The following is a 21,703-nucleotide window of genomic DNA, read 5'->3' on the forward strand; positions in this document are numbered from 1 at the left end:
GTATTTCAAAATTATAGCTTGCAAATTAATAAACGAGATGGAACAAGACCTGCTGGTAGGGAAGACGTGGAATAATACAGACTTGGTGGAAATCTAAAGGAAGAAAAAATACAGATTTAAGCATAGACAAATTTAGAAATCATACCCAATTAATGGACATGGATAAATGAAGTGGAGAATGCTGGAATATAAACTGATAATTTAAAATGCTCGATCGAAAAAGGTCAAAGGCTTGGTTATGTTTTGGCATATTGGATTTTAGAAAGCAGCACATTTTCTGAATATCAGCTCATCAACTGTCAGGATGTAAAGGAAAAAAACGAAACGTAATAACTAAAGCTTTAAAAGATACTTTTGCAATCTGACTTTGCAGAACAAACTTTTACTTTTTCCTTTGGAAACAAGACACTTCCTTTGAGAGTAGGGTATCCCTTTTCCTTGATACAAAAGGGTGTTTCTTTAATCTCTTTGTTCTGCTTTTTTCAGTCTTTATATAGAGGTGGATAAACGGATATGTACTTCATATGCTTGAGTTAATCCTCAAACACTGTATTGTTGTCCCCTTCTTCTTAACTTAGAATGTTCTAGGGTACCTTGCTCATGTAATCGTTCAAACATTTTTTTTTCAACAGACTTTGCTGAAAGATCCTTTGTATATTGGTTTGAGACACAAGAGAATCAGAGGTCAAGCCTATGATGATCTTCTTGATGAATTCATGGAAGCTGTGACTTCAAGGTATGTGATATATCTGTACTATTCATTGGTGAATTCCACTGTGAACTTCATCTCGGAAGAAATAAAGGTCGGTAGCTTATGAAAGGAAGACAGAATTATTATGTTTCTGATCATTGTTATTTTGAGCTTAGTATTTTATAAGTTTCTAACTGCCTGAACTACTTGCCTGTAGTATTGCAGCTTTATGAATTCACTGCATGAGTGGCAAAACTTACCTTGAGATGAGTGATCTAGTTTTTTAAACTTCTTTTTTGGGACTGTGATTGTTAAGTATTTGCCTAATAATTTTCTATGCCTAGTGCTGTGCCTACATGATTTTCTCTGTCACTGTGATTTCATATGTGAGATGTCAGCAGCCTGCAAGAAGCTATCATATTTCGCAGCCCCTGCTTCTGCCCCCACCAAAACCATTGCAGGACTGAGCTTTCGGTGTTTTGGTTTTAAATGTTGTGGTATGGAACTGTATAAAGTCAGCTCTCTATCTCTTGCTTCTTTTTTTCCTATACAGAAAGTAGTTAAATTTATTATTAGGCCATCATGCATGAAATAGTTCTTCTCACATGTCAAATAACACTTTTGCTCATGTTTTCCTTGTTTGTTAAAATATTCAGAATTCTAGCCCTTCATTCAATCGGTATACCTAAAGTAGCCCAAGTGCCAGGATCTGTAGCAGAATTTGTTTTCTACATCTGCATCCCAAAGCTTGGGCTGAGCTGTGGGACCTGGAAATACTTTTCAGCTCCTCAGTCTTGACTTGTGCACCATCTGTGTTTTGTCTCCATTTCGGGACCTTACCTGGACATGTACAACCTCTGTTCTTGCTGCTATGGTTCCTGTGCAAAAGAGACTTGGGCAAGCAGGTAGTACTAATTTCCATGCCTGAAGCATATATTCATTCCTTCATGTATTACTATATTCTTCCCCATCACCTGCAGCTGGCTGATGCTCCCTTTCTCGTAATCTTGCTGTGGAATTTGCTCATTTGGTTCTACCCTGTAATGTGTTTGCTCCTCTTCTGACTATTCCCTTTCAGATAAAACTGATACATTTTCACCTTCCTAACACAACGTTCAGAGCATTAGAAATTACTCTGTGGACCACTTTTTGAGAATCTCTAACTTAACGCATTCCCTAGCTCACTCTTTCTTTAAAATGAACCACAATTCTTCCTACTGAAGGAGATCATCAGAGTCAAGCAGAATATTATCTCAGTAACATTTGAAGGTCTGGTTGACATGCTCTTTGTACTTCAACATCTTTAAAACTCTATAATTTTGAGCAATTTATGTTTGCTTGACCTTCGAAAAGATCACTTTGTTCTCAGCTAGATCTGTCATGGTCTGCAGTAGTGTGTCATTTATGTAAAGTTTAAAGTGGAGCACTTACAAATTATAATTCAGACTTCGTGTGGTTTACTTGTGAATTGCTGTGGCTGTGGTGTGACATCTCTATTAAGATACTATTTTGCTAAGTTGAAGGGCAAGGTGATGTAGTTAAGTCAAAATCAAGTCCATTTGCTCAATAATTTCATATGTTCCTAAATTCAAGTTTGGTTAGTGTGCCACTGGCAGATTCAGCACTTGCAGTTGATTCTGGTGTGGTGGGTCTGATGGTTAAAGATGCAGGTCATTATTTGCTTTATTGTGTATTGCTTTCCCTTACCAGTCATTGTGGTGATCTGGGTAATTACATACTTTGCTTAAATACTGGTTATCTGTTCCTTGTGGAATTTTCTTTTGTGTTTTTCCTCTTTTCACTTTTCTGTAGCCTTTTGCTGGCTGCTTGACAGAGTATTTGCTTTGCTAATCTTAAATGCACGTTTGGTCTGTTACATTTAAGGTCATATTTATTGTTATTTATTGCCATGGTACTCCAGAAGAGGCTTTCTTGTTTGGCATTGCCTAATTAATTCTGAGAATGAGAGAAGTTCTGGAGAAATCTGTTGTCATGTTTTCAGTACCATGGAGTATCATTGCCAAGACATACATAACCACGAACATGGTAAAGCATAAGGCTGCAATGCATTTTTAATAAGCCACATTTAAATGCAGGCTTTTAAAGTGATGACAATTATTTTCAAGTTGGAGAACCACATTAAATACCTATTTTAGATCTCTTTCACCCTCATGATTCTCCACAGATAATAGAAGTGAGAGCCAGGTGGTAGCAGCACTGCCTGGGAACAAGCAGGAGTAGGGCAGTGCACTTCGTACAGGATCTTTGTTGGCTTCCAGGCGATCTTCCTAGATGTGCACATCATCTTGGTTGTTCATTTTTGAAAACCTCGATTTTTATAAGTTGATGGAGCATCGTTTATAGTGTTTCGTGTTGAAATGTCATGCTTATACATAAGTATCGTGATGTATAATAAAGAAAATGCTTTATTAAAAAGTGTGTCACATGAAGGTATAGTTTCATCAACTACAATACTTTCCTCTTCTCATGGCATGCTGTTCACCCCCAAAAAGTTCTTATGAAACAAAATTATTTATGAAAGATTTGGGATTTTAAAAAAGCCCCACAACTTAAACCATCGTTACTAAAAGATTTTGGTGGGGTATCCGGCGTTCTATCATGGCAGAATGGAACTAGTACAATGTGATTTTTCCCAGATGTGGGAAGGCAGAAGCATATGGAAAGTATCTAGATTTCTGTTGACATAAATCCAGTGAACAGCTTTTATTTATTTACATATGTATACACTTATCTGTTTATTTATTTATTACCAGTGCCAGCAGCTGCCCTCTCTGAGGGCAGGTGCTATAATTTCCCTGGACGTTACCAGGTGTTTCTTGCTTTTGTGTTGGTGCGGTAATTTAGGGGAACAGGAATATTCTAAATAGAAGGAGTATTTTATAACATGAGAAAACTGGACAGTTATCTTCTTCACTGAAGAACATAAATCATACTGGAATTCAGAAACGTTTGTTAAGTTTCTGCCCTATGGAGAAATAGGTCATAAAACATTTTATACAGAAAAGTAAATTTTTCCAAATGACAAGTTTTTCTTAAATATCTATGTTTACAGAGGAAAGTTTGAGAGGAGGGATTGCTAGAAAAGCCTTTGGTAGCTGGTATCAATCCACCAAGGCTTCCTGTGTGACCAGAGGAAATAACTATTTTTATTCCAGTTCCTATTTCTTCCTATTTGCCTGAAATGATGCAAAGAGAAACATATCAATGGCCAAGAGGTATTCATGTACAACAGTGAAGGGATTATGGAAACACTTGAAGGGAAAATATGTAGAATGGAGATGGAACAAGAAATAAAGGGAGAGGAAAAAAAAGCACTTTTTTAATAACAGGGACTTGAATTTCCTTCTCTGGTGCAAAAAGTAGATTCAAAGGGTCTGGACATTTTCTCCTTATTTTGAAGGACACAAATCTGGTAAAGATAACTCCACCCTGAACCCCTCAAAAAAATGCCAGTGTAGGGAAGAACAGCATCATACCAGCTTGCCTTCTGCTGCAGACCATCCCTGGTGGAAGGCACGGTACACTGGGGAGGAACAATACCTACTTGAAGCTCTGGTCTGTGAATAGGTAGGAAACTTTTAGAAAATGGAAATAATCTGGGGCAATTCCACTACGTTATTTCCTTGACCACTTACCGCAACCCCAAAGAGTTGGGTGGAATTATTATTCTGTTATTAACTAAACCCTGTGGATTTATGATGCATAAAAGCAACCCTGTATCACTGAATTTATCTTTCTACCACACGTGTGATGGTGAGTTTTCAGTTTCATTTCAAGATGCAAATAATAGCAGTGGACCCTTGAAAAGTAATATGGTGTGTTGTTTTTGTTCTTCTCTGTAATCATGTTTTAATTAAATCCTTCCCGACTCTTTTTATATGCTGTGCTGTGAGCTATAAACTAAGCTGCTGACAATTGTAATTCAGTATGTTCTGTCCTAAATTACCATGATGTAGTCATTATTCCTCATTTGCCTGATTACATTATTCACAGATGGTAGCAGATTTCATTTCACGTCATGTGTTACTTTAAAACAGTGTTTTATGGTAAGTACGGTTTATCTAACTTTGAGAACAACTGTAAAAGTAATACATTCACAAAATAAAAATACACAAATATTTTAATAGATGTTTTCATTTAGTCAATTACATTAGCATGTAATTCAGTTTGTGAATAATTAAATTAATTCAAACAGCCCTTATTTTGGCAAGAGGATATACCAGCAAGAAGTCAACATAAAAGGTGCTTATAGCTGTGCATCGTTAAGGAGGTGGTTGAACCACACAAAGGTTCTGACAGTATGTTCAAGCACAGATTGTGAGTACAAGAACATTGGTACCTCTGTCCTCTTTTACACTGTAGTGGTACAAGACCAAGACACATATCGTGCCTATACGTTCCCATATTGCTCAAGTTAAAGTGGCTGTCAGAAAGTGTGCAGGAAGAAATACTGCTGCAGCAACTCCCTCCTATGGCAAACTCAGCGGAGATCTTTCTGTTTAGAGGTTTTTGTCCATTAGTGGGATTTAGGCTCTTTGAGGCAATTTTTCAAGTCTATGAATTTCTTCCACCTTTCAATGAACATCATGTTCCCATGAAGATCATTGTGGACAGCAGGGCAGGAGAAGGGTGGGTCCTTAGGCAGAAGCCCATACCCTGCCTTGACTACAGTTAAAATTACTCTTTGAACCTGCTCTCAGTTACTTCTTGTGGCTACATCCGATTTAATTTCCAGTCATTAATGGGTTTGTGTTCTTCCTGAAACCACTTGGTCCCAGGGCTCTGGCTCCTTGCCAGCCTAGACTCACGGGTGGACTTTGCTTTTATGCTGACAGGGTAAAACCATTCAGCAGGATCCTTAGATTGTTTGCCTGTTAAAAAAGGCCCTCAAACTCAAAAACATTGTGATTTTAAAACATGAACTATTGCTTTGGATAGTGGAGAGTGTTCTGGAAGAGGAAAACTCAAACAGTTTGATAAACATGGTTTACTTTTTATCCTAGTTCAAGCAGCTGTGATGGTTTGACTGAGGAAAATCTTCAAATTTTGTGATCAAGTATGATGACTTGTAACTATAATCACTTGCAACATTTAAATGCTCAACAGATGATGCTACTTCCAGGAAGCTGGTTAAGGAACCCTGCCTGAACCCTTCTCCAAGCTGAGCTGCTTAGTGGGGTACCCTGTTTAGAATCGTCCTTGCATGCCTGTGTAGTGGAGAAAGAGAAATAACGTAGCTGCAGTATGTTTTTTGAGATGGGATGCTTGTGTGCGTATTTGCTGCTCCTTCGGTTGCCAAATCCAGGGGACTTTGAGGTGGAGGAAAGAAGACTGGGTATAAGGCTTCTGTATGTTCCATTAGGTAAGGGGGAGCAGGTTAATTAATTCACCTCCAGTATGACTGTCCTTTATGAAAAAAATACATCACAGAAAGAAGAATGTAGACACACAATCTTTCTTTTTGTTATTTGATGCCTTTTACTCCTCTTATCCCCTTTCCTGCTTGTTCATTTGATGATTAAACTATATCTGATTGCTGAAAATGTTACAAATATATGCTTTACAAACTTCGGACACAATGAATGGCATAATGAAGAGTGAATCAGTGAAGCAAAATCATAGCAGCATAGACAGACGCTAATCACATCAAGTTTGTTTGTAGAAAGAGTCCTATTACTGTTTGTAATGCGAGACCTTAGAGAAATTCTTAGCAAAGATCAGCAGAGGAGCCTTGAAGAAATAAAACCTTATCCATCCCTTAAAGCGCACAAAAAGTAATGAAAACCTCAAACACAGTACTGAGGGGGAAGGCTATTGTTTTCTTTTTGTGGGACAAAATAAAGAGACTGGGGTAATATTTTTAGTATTTTTAATATGCCTCTTGTACTGAAACTGATTCTGAAGCTCAGACTAGGATGTATCCATGTTCTAATAATGCTCAGCTATGTCCCAGACTTGCTGCAGTCATTCAGAACCCAACAAGTGAAGAACATGCTGTTCTCAGGCTTTTCTTCTCCAAACTATTTTAAGAAGGGATTTTTCAGATGGAAAAGGCCTGGGTAATCTCAGTTACTTTCCGTCCTCTTTTATAGCTCCAGCAAATGGTGGGCAGGATTCTCAACAGAATTTAGCTGGTGCAACTGTATTGTGAACGGAGTGAATGTTGTTTTCTTTGAATAATTGATGCAAGTGTAATATTTTAACAAGGTTTATATTATTGTTATAGAAGTGTAATAGTTTTCCAGGTTGTCAGAAGCAGCAGTTTCCTATTCTTTTTTCCCCTTTGGAAAATCCAGTAAAGTAAAATATCAAATTTTTGGCTGCAGCTCACATCAGAATGTAATAAGACATCTGTCCCTCATATCCCAGCCCTGTCTCTCTCCTATGACAAGTCAAGAATTATTTCTACCTAGTAGGAAAACTTTCATTCACTGTCAGTCTGACTAATGGGATTGGGTGCCTCAGTGCTTCATCCCTCGCTGGTCCTTTATCCCTACCAGACAGCCACACCGCTGTGCTTTACTCAGAGCATCCCACCCAAATTGCACCTGCTCCCACCTGAGGTTCCTGACCCGTGGGTGCCTCTGCTGCAGCTCGTGGCCGGGGGCTGCAGGACGCCAAAAGTAAGGGGACTGTGGTAGCCTGAGATTTGCTGGTAAGATAAAGCCCTGCTGTGGGAGGGAACAAGGCAGCAGATACTGCTGAGGCCAGAGTCAATGGTATCTGCCTGGATGTCCTACCCTGCCCAAACCAATCCTGCCCTTCCTGAGAAGGCCTGGGCCAACCAAGGGCCATGGTGAGCTCCCACCTAGGAAAGACTTAGATCTCTCCTTTCCCTGCACCCTCTGAGGCACATGTGCCAGTTACAAGAAGGTTTAATGTTTGCCTTGTTGACCACCCTGGGTTGATGACGTAGATCAAACAGTTGGTAGTCTGAATTTCTTGATCTCCTGCTTGAATGCAGCTTCTAGTCTGCTTGTTAGTGTCACAGAGTAGTTATCATAGGGGTAAGAAGGAAACTTGGATGTTGTAATCCTACCCAGACTCCTGAGACCACAGATACTTTTCTCCATTATGCTTCATGATAGAAAAATGTTTCAGGCAGTGCAGTTTCTGTAACACAAAACATTGATGTCAGGGTCTAGGTCAGTTCTCCCTTTAAAGGAAGCAGCATTTATCAGATAAAATGTAAACTATAGAACACAACATGTTTGAGAAGATAGAGGAGATGAAGTGGAGTCCTTGCTGGACACCTAGGAACTGGTGGGGCTTCTGCAATTCACTTAAGCACAACTGATCCACTGCTCAGGAGGGCTTGTGACTTGACCAGATCCAGAAGGTCTAAAAGCTGCCCCATGAGATTGATGGGACCTAAAAACCAACATCACCCAACTGTCAGTTGTTGTCTGGAGCAATGGAATTTTGGCATGTATCGTAAAAGTAATTACCTTGTTTTATGTCTGCTATGGATTTAAAACATTGTTGATGCCCGGTTGCCCACAAATAAGAAGCCCTTAATATATATAACTAAAATAACCTATTCATCATTTGAATATTACTAACTTGTTTTGCCACTGGCTGATTCAGCAATAAAATGGAATTTTATTTTCTGTTATTAGCACATCACTCTCTTAAATTATTTGACTGGACTAAGCTAAAAACATAATAATTCACACACCACACAGGGAATTTGAAACAAGTGTATGAGCACAGTAGAGCAAAGTTATTAGAGGTGACTGGCAGATTAAATGCCTTAAGGAATTGCATCTTCAGCGGCTCTGTTCATTTGGCCCTGATTCTGAACAGAAGTGCTGGAAAACCATAAGTCAGGCATAATTTTGAAAATAATTTGTATATAATATGAGCTATTACTTACTTTCTACTCTTTTTTTTTTTTTTTTTGTTAGAACTTACATAGAGAATATAAATATATGTCGTTCTTAGTTATTTTAAAATGATCCCTTATAACTTGCACCTGGAAAAGTAACAGGCCAACACAGGCTCTTCCAGAAAGACTGTCTTGCTTAGTTTGTTCCCAACAGAGAGTTTGCGATATTTTCTCAGTTCTTTTGCTGATTTACTGAGTAAAGCATCTGTGCTGATTAAATAAATATTGACATGTCCTGCTGTTGACACGTATGGTGGGCAACATCAGTGACCCTAAAAGATTCAGATGATACAAAAGGGGGAGAATAAAGTATTGCAACAATTGTAAATGTTTTGATATCATTGTGTTGTCCACTATTTTTTTTAAAGCTTTTGACATGAGTTAGGGAGCCGTAACCGGAGACAAGGTCCTTTTTTACTAACATCTTGCATTCCAGCTATACTGAGCTGGGGCAGGAGGCAATGTCCTTGGGCATCAAGGACATGTCCCCAAGGAACTTCATGCTGTGGTGGTGTCTGCACCAGGAAGTGACACTGAGGGGAAATTATTCTGTTCCAAGACATGGGCAGCCAGTAAGGCACACACTGCTTAACTGGATGGAGCTAAAGACTGCTGCTTTTAATTGCAAGATCATGCAATTGATTTATTTTACTAATTCATTGCCTTTTAATTTAATCTAGAGGTAGGGAGACAGTATTTGGTATCTGCAGAATTTCTGACACTTTTTTGGAATTCCAGATACACATCTTATTTCTGCATTAGCAATCACTAGTGTTTATACACCACTGTAAAAAATATTAGCCTGGAAATGGCTGAAAAATGCAATACGACACTTCAGACTCTCTACCACATGTAAGTACGGTTAACTGACACTTCATTGACGCCCACGGTGGTGCCAGTGCTAACAATGTCTGAATAAATCATGTAATCCATTTAGTTGATAGGTGTGTTTCATTACAAAATTACAAAGATTCTTTGTGATTTAATAAGTGAGTTTATTTGAATAACTGGATTTCTGGAGTTCCAGGGGGTGCTGATTGTGTCCCCAGAAGCAGTAATAGTTACCTGGTAGGTCATCTTTATATAACGGGGGGTGTATATGAGAGAGAAAAGGAACACATTTTGAAAAATAGGCTGAGGTTTCAGTGATTCAGAGATCTTTTTCTCCTAATCTCTTACTCTTTTAGATCTTGCTAATAATTAGTTGGAAGAATTTCTAGTGCACTTTCTGCATTGGCTCTTGTAGAAGGAAATTCTTTACTGTTTTATCTCCAGCACAGCGTTACTTTGATATTTCTCCTTCTAAAAATGGGATTTAATTTAGTACAAAAGCAGAAAGTTATCTGTTTCAAACATTACACTTTGGAAACAGCGAGAGAAGTATCACTTAATTGGCTAACTTTATTTCAGAATTTGGTGGATGTTACCATCAAAGTTAATCATTCATCTCCTTGCTGGTCTGCAGCAAACCTAAATGGCTACTGGAAAGAAATTACTGGCAGGGTTTGCTGAAAATGAACTATGCAGGTTTTAATAGAAATGGAGTTAAATACTGCTAGAAAAGTTAAACCTTCTTTCTAGAATCATAGAAGTTATTATTTCTGCAAGTATTTAGTAAATGGTAGTATCAAATTCAGTTTGTTATAATTGCTTTGTGATTAATTCCTACTGCTAAATGTTTGTTTGTTTGTTTGTTTTTCCCAAGACCGTAATGGAATAGATATTTGGAATCATTGCTCTTGCTTGGGATAGAGCTCTGATGTTGAAAACATGCACCAGAATTTTTTTCCTTTTAGAAAACATATGAATAGGAACAAGCTTATTCGTGTCTGTTAAATAAATGGAGATGTTGTAATGATAGTTATTAGTATATCAGAAGTGTCTGCAAATCTGAAAGCATATTGAGAAAAAAATGCAGGGAAAAGTGGTGTTCTTTTAATAAGCCATTAGCTGCCGCATATAATTAAACTTACATTCTATGAACTTTAGGTTCTGTACAAGCTTTGAAAATCTTTAACCATCTGATTTCTTGCCCAGATAGCATCTGAGTTTGTGGTTCCATACTTAAGAATAGAAAACACTTGTGGTGCAAGCCTCTGAAATGCTATAGTTCTCACAGTAATCTTGTATTTCGCATGCTTCAATGAACTAAGAGTGTCTTCAAATTGAGCAATAATATTTAAGTGCACTTGCTTACATACACTTTGGTTCTACACCATTAAAATTGACGTATGGTTGCGGGTTTGTTTTTTGTTGTTTTTTTTTGGTGGTTTTTGTTCGTTTGTTTTTGGTTTTCACTCCCTATCTCCTTAGAGGTTTTGCGTTTGTCAACCCTGGACTCATCTGAAAATCAATAGAGTCCATTTCTGTGGCTGAGCATAATGGTCCAGAGATTTAGAGATATTTTTACAGTATCAAGTTTTTATTAAAAAGGCTTCCATTAATCTTTTGAAAAATTGATTATGATCTGAGCATGTGTTTAACTTCCGAAATACTACATTTGTTCAGCTGTGGGGCTGCATCAATTCTCCCGAACTTATACTTGAAAAAAAGCTACTAAATCATTGATCCTTCACATTTATACCAGCTGATTCAAGAATGTCGTAATGGTTACAAAGAAGTGCTCTATTAAATTTGTTAATGATTCTAAATTTGTATTAAAGAAGTGATTTTTCAGCTTAAGTCAGACTACACAATGTTACAGTTTGTCTTCTTTTCTTTGCCAGAAAAGTATAGAAGCTGTAAATTATATGTGGAAAAATATTTTTAAAGAACAGCATTTCAGGATAAGAGAACTAAGTGCAGCTGGTTTGGTATATTTTCCAAATTAGATTTCAAAATGGGAACCAGCTGCTCATCTGTTGCTCTTAGCTAAAATGCCAGCATATGCTGGTTGTCGCATGATGGCCATTTTTGAAATAATATACATAAGGAACACTGGATATGGTCTTGATGTCCGATTCTGTTGCAAACGATCCCCACCTCCTCACAGCACCATCTTCCAGAGCTGCAGGCCCCTATCCTAAAGACATTTGAGTGACTTGTTTTCAAAAAACCTCCAAAATAAAACGTAATGAGGGAGTCGTGATGTGCAGCATCCACTGTGCATTTTCTGCACGCTTTCAACCTGAATGAATCCATTCCGTGCAGCTGCACTGTTGGATTTCATTAGCAGACACCACCGTCTGAGCAGGCGGCCCCGGCGCGTTGGTCTCTGGATGTAAGAACTGGCAGTACTTTGTTTATTTTGTCCCAGATGCCTTCTCCTGTGAGCTCTCTGGGCAGGTGTGCTTTGATGCTGGTCTTCGGCACAGAAAGGAGAGCTGGGATGGAGGTGGGAAGAAGCAGGCTATGTGGCTCTGCTCTTGTTATTCCTCATTCACTGGGAGTGTGGGATATCTGTTTTTTAAGTAAGACCTGCCTGTTCGGCAGGGGTGCCGACAATCAAATTAGGAAGTATGGATTGGACTGTTAATAGAAGTCAAGCACAGGGCTGCCGTGAATAGTGTGTTCTCAAGGCCTTTGATTTAATCTTGGGGCCATGTTCGTTTGGTCTGAATGGAATTTGCGTGTTTAATAAGTATCACAAGATTTTTGTAAGGCTAATTTTTTTTTCTCCTTAATATTAAACACTAACTTTAATAAACTGGCAAATTGTAAAAGGTGGATGCAATCAATTTTGAAATACGCTGTAGCATTTCATACTTGTTTTAAAAAATATATTTAATATTGTGGAGACCCGCTCAATTTTGTAGAAGAATAGCAATGTTACAGCGTATGTAAAAGAGATTTGCTTGGAATAATTTTGAGATTTCCCAGGTCTCCAGGAAACCCTATTTTGGCTTTTCCGTAGACTTTCAAGAGACTTTTTTTTTTTCTCCATAAGAGAAAAATTGCCATACTGTTATTATTATTACTATTACTTTTTATTATATTCGATAATATGCCTGTTACAGTGACTTCATAAATAAATCTTGTCATGCTTTCTTTAGAGCCAATCCCTAAATGCCATCCTTGAACTCAAGGTGTCTTCTGCAAATGAAATGTTAAATATTGCTGGAAAACCTCTTCTTCCACAGAACATGTTGTAGCCATCATTCTGCTTCTCTGGGCTTTTGTTGTACTGAAAAATATCAGAATGTCAGAGTTTGTAATCGCAGCTATTGGTATAAAAGTGTGTTATAGAGAAAACCTGAGACTATAACATGAGGAAATGCTGCGTTTCTTAGGACTCAAGTATCTGCACAACATATTTTTGTTTTAGAATTAGGTGCTAAAACAGGTTTTTCTACTCTCTGTTTGGGGGCAGGAGGTCAGATGGCTGAGAACAAGGAGTTAATATGCACTTAAGCAGTTGAAAAGGTTACTGGGGCTCCAGTGTTTTCTCGTTTGAGGCTTGTTGGCAGCAGGTTTAGCTTAAGGAGCAAAGGCAATGTCAAATAACCACTTCACAGAACATGGGACAAAACAGATTCTTTGCAAAGAACATAGTCTGTGCTCCAAAGAAAACCACTAAACTAGCCTCAGCATCAGTAAGTGCTGCCACACAGTACTATATAAAAATTTTTGCATGTTATCTCATTTTTTCACCTTGCTGCCTTTGTTAGAAATTCTAATGTGATCGGAAGTAAAAGGGGAAATCCACCTAAATTGCTTTTTTGGCTGATAAACATAGTGATGTAATTTATGGGGCGGGGGGTGTTAAATAATGTGCTGTGTCTTAGTATTTGTACCATTGAAACTATTGTTTGCATGTAGGTGTTTTAATGGGGTTTCGGGTACATAATTTAACTGAGCTGACAGAAACTAAGGAAGATGGTAAATATATAGTCAAAATTTGAAGAGTCTTTTAAATGTGCTCGATTCTATAAGATAAAACTTAAAAATGAAAAATTAAGGATAATAAAACTGCACAGGCTTTAGGTGTTTTCCTCTGCATGTCTTCCCTGGGGTTACAGAAGTGACTTTTGAGCTGTTGAATCATTCTAAGGAAATGGCCAAGGCAAACTTGTGCTTCTTCCCAGAGAGAAAAGTGTCTTTTTTAGAGAAGACATCAAATTCTACTCCTGTGTCTCTTAATTTTAGAAGATAAATATGGATGTGTAGAACCAAAGAAGATGAGTTGCTGCTGTGTACAAACATTATTAGCAAGTATCTCCTTTGGATAAGAATGGCTGGACCTGAAAGCAATTCATGCTAGCCACTTGTCGGTTATAAGGCAAGACAGTGCTACGGACTAATTGTGAAGTTTTGAGCAGTGCTGATGATATGAAAATCAACTTGGCTTAGATTGCTTTCATCATTGTGAAATGACATTCATTTTAGAGCTGTCATAACCTTAACTACTACCTATGCTAGGGACACTCTTCGTTTAGGGTGCCTGATGCTTTGATTCAGGTTGGGCCTGTGGCTGAAGGCTTTGTTTAAATATCACATTTACAGGAACCTGTGTTCATTTATAATAAACTAATGTTTGTTTGTTTGTTTGTTTTTTTCCTCATTTGGCTATTAGATAATTAAGTCCAGCATTGTACTGCTCAGAGGTGTCACTTTGATGCTCTAATGCAGGCATGACTGTTATATCCTCAAAAGGAGGACGTGATAAAACTTTGCTGGGCAGAATTTGATGTTTCCTTTTTCTGTGCTTTGCTTTTCTGTGTGCTCTGTAAGAGGACCACCAGTGGGATATTGTTCTTGTGTTATTAAATGGTAGCTGAGATTCTTCACTGTAGGGACCATTATGAACCATCACAGCGATGCTGGGGATTAAGAGTACTGAAGGCATCCGGAAAAACAACAACAATAAAAAAAGTAAATTACCAGATTTTATGAATATAAGCATTACTAGTCCAGCAGTTGATGGCAGAATGGCCAATTTCATGTTATTTCCCCTAATATGGTATAGACTTTAGTTAGGTTTTGAATGTCATGGCACAATTATTTGTGGTCTGCTTGAATTTTTCCTTCTCTGTTGGAGGAGAAGCTGTTAAAGACAATAACCTTGTCTGGTGTGGTGTGGCTTGGATGTTCCTTGCTTAACACAACAGCACTCTATCTCACCGGTAAATAAGTTCTGTAGCAGACCAGTCACTGCAGCTTGCTACCATGGAATATTGTGCAGCTTTCCAGTCTGAGCAGTGTCTTCAAGTCAGTGTGGAAATCAGACCTTAGGGTTCTGAAATGCTTGCTTGCATTTAATAACAGTCTGCAACTTTTCACTGACTCACTCATTCCATATTTTTGTCTGTTTATATTTCTGTTTTTGCTTACCTCCTGTAGCTGCCTTGCACCAGTGGTATCTCATCCTGTTCCTTTTTCTTCCTGATTTAATTTTATAAGTTCCAACTCTGCTTCCTCCTTTATTACCCACTTTTCTCTGGAGAGGTTTCTTCAGTCCCAATCCTGCCTGTGTTTTTTGTCCTTACCTGTAATTATCTCTAATCCTTCTATGTCACAGATGTTCCCTTGTTCAATATCCTTCTGGATTGTTGATTCATGATTCAGAGTTTGAGGTTTTATAAAGTATTGGTGGTGTTATTTAATTACTTCATTTAATGATCTCCTGACTTCTGCTGTCTCTGTCGTGCTCTTCTGGCTGGACTGGCATTGTAGCACCAATGTGCTCTGTGGTGTGTCCCACCGCCTCGGTTCCTTGGCTGGCTCCATCATAATACAGCACAGATCTCCCCAACCCCAGGCTCTTAATAAGGGATGAACAGGAGATAATCAACAGCTACTGCTTTTCAGCCTCTGTACTACTTCCTTGCTATTGCTGTCCCCACTAAAGAATAAGAAAGGAGTGTCATAACGTAACTAAATTTTGTTATTCTTTCTCAAACTGATTTACTTGTATATTCAGTCTCAGGAAGGGCATGGGATGGTTTCTTTTCTTTGGACTCACAGCTCTCGAAGGCAGAGATTCTGTCTTTTGCCAACATCCAGGATGGCGAGGCATCAGTTCCTATGTCAACCTTGAGAGTATAAATATTTAAATAGTTTTAATAACTGTTTTTATAGATCACTGAAGCATCTCAAATTTTGCTTCTTAAGCTTTGTCTCAAGTGGGATGTAAATGAAGTATTTAGTAGCTTTGCTAAGTACTAAGGACTCAGCAAGATATTATCTTTATAGTCTTATTTTAGAGATATTAATACTTTGTATGTAAGAAAGAGGAGACAGTTTCTTTCCACAAACATCTGTTTATGATTTAAACTCTGCAAAATATCCAAAAAAAGATCTGTGTGGTGAATACTGACTTAGGACTTTCGCCACGTATCCTACTGTCCCAAGGACTGCTCCTACAGCACTATTAATTTTGCTGGTACAATTCCAAATCTGTCATGCTTAATTTTAAAATATTTGTAGTCACATACCCCACTACTAAACAAAAACAAAAAGTGAAATCCTGGGGAGCATTTATGTAGTTGATATATAATATTACTTGAACATTCATGCTCCAACATAAAATTTTGTTCAAAAGCATATGGTCATTATCAGTGAGCTGTGCTGTAAATACCTGTGAATGTATTTGAGAAAGCCAGGTTTGCTCCACATGCTTTTTTTTCCTGTTTTTATATTTGTAGCTTCTCCTCTCCAGTGACAGATCTCACCTGTTTTCCATGTCACAACCATCTGGTGTTAATTTCTGAGAGACAGCCCCCTTTTTCATAGCTTGCTAGTTCTCTCCCAGTTATGTCTGCTTTGGTCAAGTTAAGACATTCAGAGCTGATGTTTTTAAAAGGATCCAGCTAAACATTAAATTCTGTGCAGCCTTACTTCTGCTTTCTCTTTCCTAGCTGTTCCTTGGACCAAAGAGAAGTACATTATTACGTCAGTGTTTAAGAGATTTTTGGGCAATGCCATGAATAATACCTCAACTTTTGATCAGCCCTGAGCTGGTCAGTTGGACTAGATGATCATTGTAAGTCCCTTCCAACTGGAACTATTCTGTTCTCTGTGAGCTTTGGCCTTGCTGGAAGAAGTACACATTTTCATTTTGTGGGGTGCAATATGGTGAGGAGTTGTTCTCAGATATAATGTAAACATGGATTCTAAAGCTTGTAGTGTTGCAGTTTGAAAAATTATTCTTTTTTCAGATATCAGATGTGGTTCGTATAGTCCTGGTTAGGGTATAGCCTGTACTTGTAGGAGAACACATTGTCTGTCTCCTGTCCCCTACAGCAACACTTGCTGGTTCGATGTTCAAATTCGTATCAAGCAAACACTGCAAGAATATTGGGAAAAATATGATATTCCAGCATCTGAAAACCACTTTGATCTATTCAGAAGTTCTTTAAAGTACTTTGAAACTACCAAAAAGGGCAGTAGAGATTTTCTTGGACTAGAGATGAAAGCTGAGAGCTAATGAAGGGATTTTTGTAGGACAGAGTGAAAGCCACAGTGTCACTCTTCCTGACAGAGAGGAGATTCCTTTGGAGCTCAGCTCATGGCATTATTTCTCATGACTTCAGAGGTCTTCTAGAATTTTTGCTGAAGACTGGGGCCAAGCTTTGAAAAAGTTTAGCTGCTGAGTGCTACGCTTGAGCCCAACTCTGGGCACATTGGGCTAGTGCATGCCAGCCTTCCTGATGCCTCTAGCCTCTGTTGATGATGGAAACGTTAGAAACAACATCTGGAAGTTGACAAATGGACTTCCAGAGCTGTTATTTGTAGGGTTTCTCTCTGTGGGGACCTTTAGTGTTTATACTATTCCGTAGCTCATATTTGCTGGGCATTGTACATTGGCTTTGCGTGAATAAGCTGTGTTTGAATGGCGTAACTGTTTTCACAGCATTACCCATGCTCCCCACCAGAAATCTCATAGAGGAATTCCTAGAGGCACTCCCAAAAATTATATAATCCTTATGAATATGAAAAATTGTAAAGCTCCTATTTTGTTTTTAATAGCTCAAACAAAGGGAAAGAAATTGAAAATATTTTGGACACATCTATATCTTAAATATTTGGAGATGGGTGGGGACCTGATTATTTAGCTGAATTTTGTCAAGATTTGAAGCTACATTGAATGCCAGGAGACGTAGACATTTTAAAAGATACATGTGTGTGTACATATGTATAAATTTATAAAACAATTCCAGAAGTATAAAATTGGCTGTCATCCTAGTTTTTTCAGTTAAAAATAATAGTACTGGAGATATTGAGTGGAATCTCATGGCATTAAAACTGTTTTACCAGATCATTGCTAGATGCTTTTCTTATTTAGTAGACTTTAAACATTTCCAAGAGCTCATTATTCCCATCTCTAGGGAAGAGACTTTGCAGACAACTACAGTTATTGTACATCTTTGCTGGCCTTCTTGAGGGAAGTGGGGGGAGGGAAGCAGTGTAATGGATACATGTTTCCTGACCAAAAATCCATCCCAGTGTCAGTGTCTTTTGAGCATTTGGATGAGAAACTGAATAGATTCAACCAACCCCACTACCCCCTTCCCTGATTACAGTAGCTAATGGCTTGGTCCAGATGATCTAGCTTCCTAAATCATATAGGGGAGAGATGTAGAATGAGGGGAGATTTTCTTGTGCGAGCGTTGTCAAATTGTGAGAAGTTTACAGAACTGATCTCAGTTCACCATCTGATCCTAATTTTCAGGAGAGCTCAGTTTATCATTGCCTGTCAGAGCCCTGAGACAAATGAAAACAAAAGAAATTGGCTGGCTTTTTGTGTAAGAGGAAATTTTCCTGAATTCTGGAGGAGTTTCCTCCAGAATCCTGAAGGGGAGGATGTTCTATAGTGGTGTGATCCATTGCCGACAGCCATCTCTGTGTTCAGTGCTTATCCTCTCGCTGGGATGGCTGGGTCCGATGGCAGCTTCCCAAAGCCTTGGAAAAGTACATTTTGTAATTTATCCTTTTCATTAACATAAATCACATAAAATTTTGCTCATTATTACAGCTCAAAAATAAATTATGAAAATACGAGGTACTCTAACAGCAAAGGAGATGGACAGTCTGATATTCCCAACCATTTGCTCCCATATGAGCTTCCCTTTTAATAGATTAAGTGGAATATTGCTCTTATAAGAAAATAGGCAGTTTCAGAGCGTAATACTTATTCTGTCTTATGCCATTCTTATGCCATTTTTAGTCAGTCTCTTCTTTTGTAGCTTCTTGAAGTAGAAGCGATGGTCTCTTCATTACCTTCTGCATTGCTTGAATATGACGTGACTGTGCAACAATTTTGTTTATTGCCAGTAGAGACATTTGAATTTACTTTTTAAAATTTTAATGTACAGATGATCTTGCCAGTACACACAAATTTCATTATGTAATCACTCCGACCCTTTTTATGGTTTTAGCTGCTAAAGCCCACCAGCGAGTACAAATATTATTCAAGTTTTAGCTCTGACTTACAAAGATATGGAATTTGGAGGCTTAGGGACCAAGGAGAAATAGAGATACCAAGCTCTGAGCTATCTCATTCAAGAAAAAAATGGTCAGTAAATAATTTTTCATTAAAGTTGTCCAGATGAGCTTCTTCCATAGAACATGACAGTTTACATAAGAGGAACAGCATTTGATAGCATCATTCTCATTATATTCAATATGTAATGGATCATATGCATCCATTGAACTGCAACCAGCAAGTGAGCCACAGTGAGTATTTAACTTCTGTGTTTAGATATCTGCCTGATACTGTACAAGTTGGAAGTATTATTTAATCTATGAACTCACATTTCTTCATAAGACTTCTTTCTGTGTAAACATTTATTCCCAGAATGTTAATATACACGCATGTGTATTTGCTTCTGCATGACTGGAAGAAAAATGATTGTAGCATTTTCCATCTACTTCCTCCCTGCATTTTTGCAAAAATAAGTGTTTTGAGAGTTATGCAGCATTACTGCTGAAGACGGAGTGAAGTGAGAGGTTCACTCATTTACCCATTAGGGTGCTGGGTCACACAGTGCTTTTGTGGGTGTTCTGCGCTTGCTGGCATCTCAACATGTAATAAGTTGGTAGCCTTTCAAAAGATCATGTGTACCAAGTGAGTGACAGGGAAAATAGCTTTCAGACAGGTAGTTGAAAGAAATAGATAAGAATATTATTGTAGAATAAGCGTATTTATTTCCTTCCTGATTCCCCCCAGTTCTTCCAAAAAGGTGTGGCCTGGGTCCAGTTTCAGGAGTACTGTGCATCTTAAATGGTGATTGAATCCAGTAAGAATTCCACCAGCTCATCTCTGAAAAACCAATTTACCAAGACCACTACAATATGTATAAAGCCTTTTTGTTGCATTAATATTCAGAAATCCAAGGAATAAGTGAATTATATGGAAAAAAAAAAAGGCAAATAATCTAGATAGAGAATTTAGAAAGAACATTAAAAATATTTTCTTAACTATTTGGTACATCGACTTTCTCAATACACCAAAGTTGGCACCTGAGCCAGCTAATTTGAAGCACATGCATATTCTGCAAAGTCTGTATGCTACAATCATATCCAAGGACTCTGGTGTAGATCTTTCCTTAGTTTTTGAACAGCTTGAAATAAAATCAGAGAAAAGCTGCGTCCATTAGTGTGCTGCCTCTATAATCTAAAATAAAATGTTAAACATCTATTTCTTTCTTCATTCTGGACCAGAAATTGGGAGACCACTTGGTACATGTCTGAGGTTCCCTGAGGAAGGCCTAAATAATACTGTGAAAAGGACAGACAGTGCTGGGCTTAGCAGAGGATTATAAACACTTTTGAGGCTTGTGCAACCACTTCCTTTTCTCACCTAGTCCCCAATTATAAGAGCTATAATTTTATGCATTACTCTTTTAAGATCACCGATACTATCCCCAGGATCTTGGATATTTGAACAGATTATGAGGAAGAGCCATCTAGAACTTCTAAGCACCTGTTTAAAATGTTAAAATACAGTTAGAACACTTCTGGGACCTTAATTTAGTCTCCAATTAACCTTTTTTCCAGTCATTGTTAATAACTATTTGAATATAAGTTTACCAGTGAGACAGTTTGGACTTGCTTCAAAGGCAATTTTTAATAAAGCTAAATTCATGACGATAAAACACAACCATAGCCACTAGCACAGGCTGCAATAACACGTCCACTGTAGGTCAGCCGAAAGCGTTGCCAGTTTTTCAATGTAAAATACAATGTTCATACTTTCCTTTTCTCTCTAGGGGTTTCAGAAAGCTCCTGTTTCTGCAATGAAAGCAAGAGCGGCTATTATTTCTTTATGATGACTTCTGGAAAAAACATTACTCTTATAAATACACCATTTTATTGAGCCTGAGTATTCCACTTCTATGGCAAAGTTTATAAACATTCCTCCAATTTTTCCCAAGTATAAATCCAATTAGGGGTGATTTTGAAGTTAATACGTGAAGTCTTGAAATCATTGAAACATTCTTAGTGGTGGCAACTTTTGTAGTATCAAAGAGCCATGAAAAGGGGTTTTGTTAGTCTTTGAGGGTTTACTCTCTGTGTGGAGCTTTGAACATTGTGACATATATAAACCGTATCAGTAAAGCAGTAGAAAACTAAGTTTAGTTGGTAGTAATAAAATATGAGTTTCCCTTAAATTCTGGCTAATATTTTCAAAAAAAGTTAATTACTTGAGTACTTCAGAAAAGTATTCTCTCAGTTTTGTTTTCTTTCTTACGTTTAAACCCATAATAATGAATTTCATCAGTACAAAGTTTTCTTTAAAAATTTGTGATATACTTCGACCTAATTTCCCATGGACGTTGGTCTAAGAAAGTTGTTTGATTTTCCCCTGTGAACTCCTCCTTTCCTGGTCTAGGATAACCAGAGACGTCCATCAGATGTGAAACAGGAGAGCAACCAAGCAGTTACAACCCAGTTTTGTAATGTCGATTTGATTGATCAGAATGCCTCATGTGCTAAGGGAGATGCAAAATACTCTATATTGGAGTAGGAAGTGCTCCAGTTTTAGGCCAACCGTCACAAGTTTGGGAAAGTTTTTCTTAAAGGTGACTATGTAAAGCCTGTGGAGCCCTTCTGAACTTTTATTTATTTATTTTTTCTTATGAAAGTTTATTATTTACTTTAGCTTGCTGGTGGCAACTACAGATGAAATGTGTATTTGTTAACTTGGATTACTACTTTGCTTG

The 21,703-nt window shown here is 37.9% G+C and overlaps 1 protein-coding gene across 1 annotated transcript in view; it reads left to right on the plus strand.

The window, feature by feature from the left end:
• The window catches only part of ME1 (malic enzyme 1), a 168,661-nt gene that overhangs the window by 94,509 nt on the left and 52,449 nt on the right, over nt 1–21,703 (plus strand). The window contains exon 6 of the mRNA XM_082048817.1: nt 633–736. Within this exon, the coding sequence (XP_081904943.1) occupies nt 633–736 (104 nt within the window). The remainder of the gene's footprint in view (nt 1–632; nt 737–21,703) is intronic.

The sequence above is a fragment of the Streptopelia decaocto genome, assembly GCF_964273445.1.
Source record: "Streptopelia decaocto genome assembly, chromosome: 3".
NCBI lineage: Eukaryota > Metazoa > Chordata > Aves > Columbiformes > Columbidae > Streptopelia > Streptopelia decaocto.